The sequence below is a fragment of the Acromyrmex echinatior genome, chromosome 4 (genome assembly GCF_024713525.1).
Source record: "Acromyrmex echinatior isolate Ae372 chromosome 4, ASM2471352v2, whole genome shotgun sequence".
Classification (NCBI taxonomy): Eukaryota; Metazoa; Arthropoda; class Insecta; order Hymenoptera; family Formicidae; genus Acromyrmex; species Acromyrmex echinatior.
In genome coordinates, this window is record NC_141855.1 from 14,909,517 (window position 1) to 14,921,466 (window position 11,950).

General features: G+C 36.0%; 1 protein-coding gene across 6 annotated transcripts; it reads right to left on the reverse strand.

Annotated features, from left to right (window-relative positions):
- Positions 1 to 323: 323 nt before the first annotated feature.
- LOC105148342 (mitochondrial fission process protein 1) lies at positions 324 to 11,943 on the reverse strand. Of its 6 annotated transcripts, none has more exons than XM_087405020.1 (6): positions 11,752 to 11,943; positions 11,133 to 11,265; positions 10,817 to 10,944; positions 10,447 to 10,744; positions 5,656 to 5,750; positions 324 to 2,547 (listed from the first exon to the last, which is right to left on the reverse strand). In XM_087405020.1, exons 2-6 carry the CDS (start codon positions 11,188 to 11,190, stop codon positions 2,494 to 2,496), a joined length of 633 nt encoding a protein of 210 aa, XP_087261146.1. In that variant the 5' UTR covers positions 11,191 to 11,265; positions 11,752 to 11,943; the 3' UTR covers positions 324 to 2,493. The 6 variants fall into 6 exon arrangements, with proteins under 6 accessions (XP_087261146.1, XP_087261144.1, XP_087261143.1 ...); XM_087405018.1 differs by having other exon boundaries at positions 11,133 to 11,262; positions 11,697 to 11,767; XM_087405017.1 differs by having other exon boundaries at positions 11,697 to 11,767.
- Positions 11,944 to 11,950: the final 7 nt, after the last annotated feature.

The window sequence follows — 11,950 nt, forward strand, 5'->3', positions numbered from 1 at the left end:
TGTCTTGAATGTAATCACGCGATGACCGATCTCCGGGTCCAGCGCCCTTTACAAAAGGTTGCTTCTTTGTTCAGAATAGTTTCAGCATGAAAGAACTCTCTCAGAACTTTGTCTGTACGTCAAATGATCTGTCTTTTTTTTTGTTTGGATATATTATAGTTTCGACTTCGCGATAGATCCTCCCGTTTCGTCGACAAATCGTGCCGGCAAATCGATCTCGAAGATGAGAGAACGGCGTCGTTTGTTTCGTACGCTCCCGGAGTGATCCCGGGTGTTTGTCCTAGCGACTTCTGGATCGGCGCGTGAGTCGCTGACCAATGACGCTTTCTTTCTTTCTTTCTTTTTCTCGCTCTCTCTCTCTCTCGTTCTGTCTGTCTCAAGGGGGGACCGGGTGATGCCGGCGTACGGCGCGATACGTCACGTCACGGCAGCGGCGGAGCGAACACGACGATGACGCGAGCACGCTCGCCTCGAGTTCGCCAGCCAACTGGCTGCACCTGCGGTGTCTGCGAGTGTCCCCCTCTTCGTCTCACCCGGAGTGCCTCCAGAACTCGCGCAACCGACGTGGAGCTGCAGCTACGCCCATTGGCCACGACCACCGTGGCAAACGTGGTATAACAGCATCGGATTGGCCAGAAATGGGAGGCACGGGCGTAGCCAAGTCGGAGCGCCGCCAGACATGGCCGTGGAATGGCTGCGGAGCCGCGTTCGCTTGCGAGAGGCGCTTCCGTCGTTGCTACTGCTGCTTCTGCCGCCGTTGCTGCTGCTGGCTGGCTGCTGTTGTTACTGGAAATAGGCTGGTGGTACTGCTGCCGCCGCCGCCGTCGCCGCCGACGCCACCGCCGACGACGACGCCGCCGCTGCCGCCGCCGCCGCCGCCGCCGTAGCCGCTTGCTTCTCTTCGTCTGACACGCTATCGATCCCACAGCGTCGCGGGAGACGAGAGGGTAGACCGTCTCGCGAAATGCCACAGGTTTCAGGGAATCTTTACCTTTCGCGCCCGCGAAGTGTGTTCCTCCTCCTCCTCCTCCTCCTCCTTCTCCTGCTCTTCCTCCTCCTCCTTCTCCTCTTTCTCCTCAAGCACCTCTTCCTACCCCGCTCTTCGCTTGCTGCACCACGCCGCTTCCACCTTGCCGTTCTATCTGTTCTTCTGCATCTACGTACCTCTCCACCTTTCTTTCTAGATACCGTTCATTGTCTTCTTCCTGCATTACCTTTTCACATACATACATGAACATCTACGGCTAATTCCTTTCTTTACTTCTTTTATTTTCTATCGCTGATGATTCTCTCCCTCTGTTTTCTGTATCTATTCTATCGGTCTATCTATATTGCTTTTTTTTTGTCTATCTTTCTCTCTTCAACACGATATCATCTTTTTCTTTATGAATGGAACGAGCACATGTTTGCTTGTTGTTCTTGATGACTCGACGTGGTGTATCATATTTTCATCCTTCTATCTTTTGCATCAACCCCGTTAATTTCTTTTGTCCTTTTTTTCTCTTTCTTCCACGTTCCTGCTACAGCCTTTACTTCTTCCTTTTACCAATCCGTCATCCTTTCTTCCTCTCTTCCCAGTCACTTCTTTATTCTCCTCTGTCTGTCGATCGTAGTCTGTTCTTTCATACACCGCCTTACTCCTACTTCCTTCTTCGTCATCCGCACTATCCTCCTTTTCTTGTTTCATCTTGCCTTCTGCATCTACCCCGTCATCATTTCTTTTCCTTTTCTCTTCGTCTTCTCTTGCCGATCTGCTTCTCTTCTCCAGTTTTCTCCTCTTTCTACTTCAGCTGCGTATCTTTCAATTGTCGTTCTCTCTTCTGTACTTCCTCCATCTTGTTCTGAATAGTCTTTCTTTCATCTCCATCTTCCTCAGTTTCTTTTATCCTTTATTTTCGTATTCTTCCGTTTTCTTTTATCTTCTTCATCTTTTTTTATTATACATCAAGCGTTGGTACGTTCGTGAAATACGTCGCGTTATCATAGGGTGCGAGTACCTAACTGACACGCGCTCCTTTCTATCGATTAAAGGACTCCACGTGCCATTAACCGAGTGGCCGAATGCTGCTACTGCTGCTGTGACAGTTCAGATTGAAGTACGAGTGAATAAATTCGTCTCTTAATTAAATACTTCGAAAATGTTTCTTTTTACTTCGAGAATAAAATATCAAAAACTCTATGATTTGTTAAGTAGATTAAAATTTATTATTTCCATTGCTGCGAAATAAAGATTTAATCTTAATTCGTAAGATACAATCATTTGTCAAAGACGAATTTTTTATTGATACATTTATTTATTATTCCCCTAATCTTGCAAGGAGATTTAATCGTTAAAAAAAGTTTAAAAAATTCTGACAGAATTAAAATTCAGATCACGCAGACGTCGCGAGACACCCGGTACAGAGCGACATCACGAAGGATATTTCACGCGAATTGGAGATAAAGCGCACATCGTCTTTGCTTTGCCCGTGCATTTCTTCTTCCTAATCAGGATCAACGGCGGTTTAATGGACCCTCTATCGTACGACCGTAATTCGCCATAATTAGCTGTAAAAAGAAGTAGCTCTATAAATTATATTGTTGCGCCCGGTTAGGCTTATTACGAGGGCGACGGACTACCGAAAAGTTAATGTGAGATTATCAAAGGTTCCCGTGAAAAATCGCCCGCCGGTTAAAGGTGTCAATTCGTAACGGCGGGAATCAAAACATCGTCACGTTGTCAGTTTTTGTCGAACCGGAAGCTAGCGGCGATGTCGATTATGGCCAATGATATATAAATGCATCTGCGTGAATGGGTGTGTCGCATCCCCCGGATAAAAGAGAGTCTGCCGGAATTCAGAACTTAATATCCGTCTTCTTAATGTCAGTCGATTCAACTTCGCGGTAACAGCGGGTGGTTGCACTCGGAGATTGTATCGTAATTAAAAAAAACTTCACCGAAGGCGGCATTGCGTTTAACTACTTCCTGATTCCCGGGAGAAATATAGTAGAGCAGGTTGCAGTAATATCGTAATAACAAACATATAAAAAAAAAACACATTAGAAAATATTACATTATGCGACATTACCGCGACTTTGCAGCAATGTACGTACATCATGTTATCCTTGCAAATACGTTTCAGCAGCACTGCCGTTATATTACGCAAGTAGATACTTCAACATCGCTGTACATTGACTGCGTTCGGAAACGTCGCTCGAATTCCTCCGATGCCTCGGATTCATCATCTGTCTTTGTTTAACATTTATTGTTTAACATTCGGAACGCAGCCATTAATCGCGATCTTACGACAAAATATTTCTGCGATTTTTCCATGCCGCGATTAGGGATGAAACTTTGCTGCAATTCATGCGTCGTATTAAATAAATGGATATTACAATGTACAAATGATAATTGCAATCTATAATAATAGGAAGAAAGCGGGAAGAACAATGGAGAGAAAAAGAAAACGGTGGAGGTGCGTTTTCGACCATTCGTGGCCGCTCTAAGACGCGGCTGTAAGCGACTATTTATTGCAGGGATTATCATGGCTTCTGTCCATTCGAGACAATATTTACGGCCTGACCGTGTTCGCGAACGAACGACTTCATTGCAATTGCGCGCCTGGAGGGTATTTATGGTAAGGGCTACGTTATTAGTGCGACTAAAACTTTACTGGCCGGAGCTGGCCGCCTCATTTACGGCCGTACGGCGCCCGTAATCGCATAGTTAGAATTATATGATTACGAGCCGGCATGGTGTGCGTTATCGTCGATAGCCATTGAAATTCTTCAAGCGCCCGCGTAATTCCGCGCGAGCGAGAGGCAGGAGGGCGCAAATGAAAGGGAGAGAAGAAGGAGAGAGGGGAGAGGCGAAGTTAATTATTAATTATCGAACACGCGACGTGTCATTAGGACCCCAGCAAGTAGCTCGACCGTATGCGCTTAAGAATCGCGCTGTATTAGGTCTTAAGATAGTTCATAGTTCCGTATTCGAAAACGGAAATGTGTTCGAAGAATAGAGAAATTTCTTTACAAATATCGACAAAACAAAAAATATATATGTGCATGAAGAAATACATCGAAGAAATAATAGAGAAACATTATGCGATTGCGCGCAAAGCACTGTCTTTAAACAACCGTCTCCGGCCGAGGTAACATTTTTCGCAATAAGAATTAATTATTTACAGTTTTTAATATGTTTAATATTATTCAACATTATTAAGATCGTTTCGAAGATGCGAATAAACATCAAGAATTTGTTAAATTGCTAGCCAATTTAACTCGTGATGTTATTGCGGTAGTTTAGTAAAGATAGCGTTTTCAAGACCGAAAAATCATTTCGGCGCGCGTTTCTGGGGACTACATACGTAGTATATAAATTCACACAAGAATCACATAAACATTTAAAATTCAGCTAGACTTTGATTTCTATAGTTTATTATCATACATATACGGTCCTATAATATATTATATTGTTTTTAAATAATTTTAAAATTAATTCTAAATAGAATATAATTTTATAATATAATTCTATAATTTTAAATAGAATTAATCTTTTTAATACAGCCGATGATTTTACGATTCTTTACTACACATGATGGGTCGTTCATGCCGAGAATTAATTTTCATCACTTTTATAACAAAAATTAAATTAAGTGATTTTTATTATATATTTTAACATCTTTAAATAATATTTGTAAAGTTGTATAGTAAAGATAAATAGAACGGATAGAGATCATTATTTAGCCGGGTATTCTTAATATTTCGAACAAAAAAAATGTGCATAATAACGAATGATTCAATCATGGATACTAAGAGTTAAAATTAATAATTTTAAAATTATATAAAATTAAATTTTAAAATAAATTTATTTGTTCTTAAAGAGTAACTTCTTGTGAAGTTAATTTAAAATAAATTTAATAGTTTAACTTGAGTTCATCCCAATAATGTAACAAGATAAATATTTCAAAAGTCTTAAAATAAATTAACGACCTTTTAAAGAATCTAATTTTTTATAATAAATTTGAAACAAATTTAATAATATAACTTAAGTATTCGGCTGATATAACAAGAATAATAAATGTTTCAAGAGTATTACATGCAAGAAAAATTTATTTATGGCAGTTAGCGGATTTTTAATTCGCGTGATCGCAAGTTAATTCTAACATCTTACTTTTTTTATGAGAAAAAACATCGATATTAATTTCTTTATTAAAATAAAAAATAAGCATTCAAATAAATTCTATAACGAGCATTATATATGTATAATATATCACATACTTATTTCTATTGTCTCTTCAATTATCAAACATTAACAATAAATCTTATTAAAGTAATAAATAAAATTCTTTAAATTTAAATAAAGAGAATTAAATAAAATTTAAATAAAAAAATAAATCTTACAGATCTTTCTTTATTAGAAAACGTTTTCTAATAAAAGCATTTAACATATAATCATATAATTTTTAAATTTCTTATCTCTGAAATGCGCTAATAAACTCGCATAGTTTAAACCATGAAGAAACGATCTCTAATGCAAATTTCCCTATAATCAATCGTATGTGAAACCCGTGCTCGTGTCGTTTTTACTCAAAGACTTTTCTTCGACATATCGCAAAAATAAATGGAGCGATTAATCTCAGTAATGAATAATAAATGAAGTTACGAATCACTCACCATTTGCCACTGCTTTGTTGTCGTCTGATGCCTTTTCGAGATATTTCTCCTCCTCTCACGTTGTCGTTCCAGGGGATTGTAGAATGACACTGACACTGAACACGTGAAAATGTTGATTAAAACGATGACCGATACTCGCGGAGCGTTAATAGAAAACGATATATATTACATCATAACGGAAAAGTATATACAAAAAAAAACACAGACAGTGATTCGAAACGCTCGCAACATATCCTCTAAATTGATGCGAATTTAAAGAATCGTAGTAGAGAATTCGAAACTCGCACGGCCAACTTTACACCGACTGCTTTTTTTTTAGGAGACATAGTTGACATAGTCGTTCTATTTTTGTTTTATTTTTACTCATTGACTGTGTCAAGAAGGATAGACGTTTACGTCAACTATGTTTTCTAAAAAGAAAACAGCCTCCATCTACTGCAACCAACGATATCTTCGTTGCTAAACGTCGCTGCGTTTCTTTGAAAAATAAATGTTACAAGCTTGCGTTTCATGACGATTATCATGCAATAAATATACGACTTGCGATCGCAGCCAGTTAACACGCTTGAAAAATTTGTCGTACAACGAATGTAAAATTCTCTCTTTAAATTCTTATCTCACTCTAAAGAGTGAAATTTCACTCTTAAAGATTGAAAATTCTTTTTTAAGAGTGACAGAATTCGCTTTTTCACTTTAAAGTAAAATTCCAAAGAATAAAAAGAATAAATTAGATTTTGTAGTCAACGAGTATCCACATGCGGAGCTAATCGTATTGTATTTTCGGATGCAACGTCACGACATCCAATCTTGGAGTTGATCCCTTCTACACTGACGGCATTTATCTGATTGAAAAATTCAAGAGCGACGTCAGCAATTCACTCTACTATCATACGACGCGATCAATTTGATATATCTAATTGAGACAAGCCAGTTAATTCGAAAAATATACGATCGATATTCAATATCATGTATCTTTAACGCGCAAAACCAGTGAGATAAGAGTATTATTGATAAATCTCGATACGCCATATAGCTTCTCGTTACTCTTCATTCCAATTCGTGTATTATTCCACGCTTTCGGAAATAATAAAAAAGAAATTACGACCAAAACAACTTTCGAGCGGAACGTTCGAGCTTCGAGCTATATCCGAGTCGAAGCGTTAAAAAAGCAATTAAATGTTGCGATGAGACGGTAATGCACGACTCTCCATTCAATCCGAGAGTTCCCCATTCCCTTCATCCTTTCGATTCTCGTTCCAAGTGGATAAAATTGCGCGGTAATACCTGCTTCGAAAAGAATTCCGATACGACGAGTCGACAGCGGTGGATCATCTAACCGACGATCTCTAATCATGTATCGGATGTAATGGAAAACGATCACGTTTCACGTTTATAGCGTCCGCAGTTTGTAATCAGAAAAGTAATGCGACACGCGCCGTTGCCGACCTGCTCAAAGGTTCGCGTCAGTTCGCGTTCGAATGGTAGCGCGGTGACCTTGCGTAGATAGTTAAGCACGACGCTATACACTGTAAAGGGCCGCCTACATACGCATTTGCGATAGCCAATCAGAAGTGCCAATAATACTAATAACAGCTTTTGATTGGTTGCCGCAAATACGTCTACAAACTGCGTTCTGCGTTTGCGACTTATGTAGATGGCCCTTAACAATTTTCGCGCGGGCGAAAACAAACACCCAGCCGTACGTTGCGTACACGTCAATCTTGAATTCGTAGAAATCGTAATAATGCGACACGCGCAGCGATATCACACATATCTAATAGAAAAGATCTGATATTTCGAAATCAGTTTAAATGCCGATACTCGAGTGAGCGGACAGTGGCGTGTATCATTGATATGTATTGTTCTTCGAACTGTAATCGTGACGGATACCAGCAAACGCGAAATACGATCATTCTCTATTATATTTGTTACGATTGGTGATTTTATCCCTCGTTGTTACAACGAAATTTCATCATCGATTCGTTATATCGATGCATCGAGGATATTCACCGAAGCTGACATTATCGTAAATTATTCATTCGCAATGAGAAATGAAAAGAATAGAGAAGGTATATTATTATTTTATCAATATTTAATTGTTTCGATATTTAAGATAATATTTAATTAAATGAGCTGTGAAAAGATCCATATTCGGTCAAAGCGAGTCTTAGTCCCTAATAATATATTATATAAATTTTTATAATTTTCAGTTCAAACAAACTGATTATTTATCGGTTTAAAACACAGTTTTAAACTGAAGCTGAAGTACGCAATATTACACATTAAATTGACAAGCAATTTAATATCATTGATGCTAATAAATAAATAAATAAATAAATAAATAAGTTGTATACATAAAATAAATTGATAAGTTATTAGCATCAATAATATTAAATTGCTTGTCAATTTAATTTATATTATGTACTCCAGCTTTTTTTCAGTTGAGAATTAAAACAGTTTTAAGCTGATATTACATTTGTCGTATAACAAATGTAATATCCTAAAACTGTTCAGCCTAAAACTGTTTTAACCCTAGCTATACATACTGAAGTCTCAGAAACCCCAATGCAATTTGCTAAATCGAGATTTTTTCATGTTTCTGAACTTTTCTTTTTTTCTTTGAACCTATAGACCTATATATCTCGAAGCCCCGTAAATTTATTGACTTTTACACATTATGGACTTATTTCTTAATCAATTCTCTATTGATTGAAAAAAAATAATTAAAATATGTCTATTTTTACAGAAGTTACCGTAACAAATATGGATGGGATTTCAGGGACCCAAGTGTGTATATCAAGAGTAGAAAAAAGAGTGCGAGTGATAACTAGACTTAAGACCGACAAATGATCGGCGCGTAATTTGTTAAAACTGACAATTTGTAAAAATTCACACAATACTATTAAGCACTAAAAAATCCGCTTTGATTGAAAATGGCTTTCTTCACTCATTTGGTTTAAATCTCTCGGTCCATTTTCACTTAATATTGTTCAATATTTAATTGTTTCTTTATTGGTTCGATTCAAATATATTTTGCATATTGAATATTTCGTCAATTTTATTGTAATTTTTTCGTTATTTATTATATCAACTATTTGTAAAACAAAAACCAAGTACGTTAATTACGTTACTTAAACAGAATTACTTAAACAATTACTTAAACAATATTATAAAATAATATAACAAAAATGACATGTTTCAAGAATGACGCATCATCAAAACACATAACTTTACGAAAGATTCACTAGTCTTAATTTCCATAATGATGAATTATATTCGATATATTCTTTCTTCAAAAGATCGTCATTGGGTTTTTTGGAAAAACAAGGATCTAAAAAAACTCCGAAGAATTATACATTTGAAAGGTGTACATTTGAAACTGTCCTACAAAAGAAATTAAACAATGATCTTAAAACATTGCTAAAATGTCGTGTCGCTGACACGAGATATAAAGAAAGATATAAAAGAATCTAAAGGATCTTAGTTCCAATTCTCTGTCGATTCTGCGTGTTAGAAATTCAATTTCGCGGAATGGATACGTGTCAATGTATTTTGCGTCATTTATTCTTTGCGGAAAATTCATGGCGTTATCTACAATCGTAAATTACTCTAGGGAAAACACTTAGTCGGTGCCATTGATGTCTTAATACGGAACTCGCTCTAATCGCTGTTAAAAAATGTATATCGATTACAATCGCATTTATCGTGAGCGCGGACCTCAGATTTAACCGCGATAGCGAGAGAAATTGTGTGGTACGAGCAGATAATAATCTCGTAATCGGCGCTGCTTGCGTATAATTATGACGCCGCTATGATGTGGTATTATTTTTTGCATGATACATTTTCATGAAACGGGTGTTACCCTACATCGCGCCATTATTAACCGCCGTGGAAGCCGCGTAGAACCTTTCGCCATGCATAACTTGCGAAATCATTTCTTCACTTCGCGGAACCTTGACTAAATATTCTCTTATATCATGACGATAAACTTCTTTCGTGTCGACACGTTGTTTCCTTTGCAAATTATTTTTTGTGAATTATTATTTTGAATTTTCCATTTGATACAATAACGAAAGAAAAATAAAAAAAATAATCAATATATTGTAAAAAATAATAATGGTGCATTAAAGCAAAAGTAATCATACAGGTTTAGGTATACGATGATTACGAGATAATGTAGAGAATCTTAAATCAGTAACTTTATTTAATAGCTTAACAATTGTGGCATGAAAGCCAGCTAAAAATCTTAATGCACATATATAAATAATACAGCTGTATAATATAATAAAATAACTATATAATACAGCTGTATAATATGTACATTATAACAAAAATATTTAATATTATTGCAATTAGCAGTAAGATATTCTAAGTGCACTGTGTTGTACTATCTCAGAATATATTTGGCAGTAATACTGTACTGTTTCTAAACTAAGAGAGGTCGTTTCTCTGAGATGTTTCAATAGATATCAAGTTTAGCTTAACTTCTTTTAAATTTAATATCTTATAAGTATTCCTTATCTCGTATATTATAAAGAATTTTAATTTATATTTTGATGTGATTTTAAAAAAACTTTCAGGTACCAATTTGATTATCCTTAGACAATAAAGATAATAAAAAATATGATTATTATTCTTTCACCAGTATTAATATAAGGTCTTTTAATTATTTTGCGTAAAAATGGAATAAATTCTGTAATAAATATTTATTAATATAGCTTGCTTGTAAGTACGACCTCTCTTTACTATACTAATCAATTAACTATACATATTGTTATTCATGTTTTATACCACATAGAGGCCCTTTTGGATGGTATCCTGTCCATTTCCTATAAGTAACATCCATTGCTCCCTCCACAGCATGATCAATAGGATGTATTATGAAAGGAATAGATATCAAACCAATAAGTGTAGAGATCCAAGGCTTCTTCCAAACTATTCTTGTACTTTTTCTTTGTGCGAACTGAATTGCCGCACAAATTCTATTTATGGTGAAACCAGGAACTATCACTGACGCGAATGCCTGCCATAGCAAAGTGTCTGACGTAGATAATAGAACGTTTTTGAGTTTTTGTGGAGTAGCATCCTCCTATAACAATCAAAGTCATTAAGTGGCCAATAATTATTTCCGTGCCATTAAATTAAAACTTTTTTGCAGTACTTGGTAAACTTTTGCACCCTTATGTATCGTATCTGCGAGAACATATCCACTCGATAATGCATAACTGGACCATACAATGGACTTAGGCACGAGGCTTCTAAATGCTTCTCCAACTTCATTTGCATAACCTAGAAAAAATCTTGTTAGTATATATATATATATATATAAATTTTTTTAAATGCCGATATACTATTTAACTTTACCAATTTCTTTCAAAACAATAATTTAGCATTGTTTGGTAAAATTGCGAAATGTAAAATAAAGGAAAGATGACAGAAAACTTCAATAACAGCATTCGACGATCTCTTGCCATTACCTAAATATCTTACATATGTGTCTCGATACAAGTCTATCTCTTCTTGATCATTCTTCATCTTGGAATTTTCGATTTTCCGACTACCTTTCGCGCAATGACATAACCTGTGGCAGACACTTCGTGGCGTTCACTACTAAAAGAATATTCAGCATAGATAATGTCTATAAAATCTTTTCTGTATTCCTATTCTTATTTGAGTATTTAAAAACTCTTAAAAATAATTATTTTATGTCGAAGGAAAAATTGTAGTAAAAATTAGAAATACAGTTACAAAACAGATTACAAATAAAGCTGACTGCTGAGTCCTGACAGCTGAATGTAGCTTTGGGAGATTTCGAGAAATCGAAGCTCGCGCGCGCGCACTCGAAGTTCGATATATTGCTATCGATTTTTTGCTATTGATTTTTTGAAACTTTTTTACTTTATATTAATTTTCTATTAAATTTACTCTAATCTTTGCGCAACGTCTGAGAGAGAGAATCATTAAGCAAGTCAATTAATATTAGTTAATTTAATCCTAATTATAACATGCATGAATGTCAATTGCAATTATCTATTGTATACCTTATTGTATGTCTATTGTGATGTCTATGATCTATTTATTTCGATCACCACTTACCGCTAAAGCCATCTATAGGAAAACGGCGGAAGCAAAGTTATACACCTAATAATTAAAAAAATAATCACTGATCTCCCCCTGCCGTCCCCGATGCTAAGTTATACAATATAAATTTAGAACCATTAATTTGCGTTTATAATTAACGAGATTGACAATTAATTATATATATTATATATAAAAATAATTATCTCAGTTATCC

What these genes read in the sequence shown, in the direction of transcription:
- LOC105148342 (XM_087405020.1), bottom strand. Translation starts at nt 11,190, where the DNA reads ATGAAGAATGATCAAGAAGAGATAGACTTGTATCGAGACACATATGTA. An exon ending in AGGGTGCAAAAGTTTACCAA is followed by an intron (nt 10,745 to 10,816) that starts GTACTGCAAAAA and finishes TGATTGTTATAG; the next exon opens with GAGGATGCTACTCCACAAAA. An exon ending in CAACAAAGCAGTGGCAAATG is followed by an intron (nt 2,548 to 5,655) that starts GTGAGTGATTCG and finishes TTCTTTTTACAG; the next exon opens with CTAATTATGGCGAATTACGG.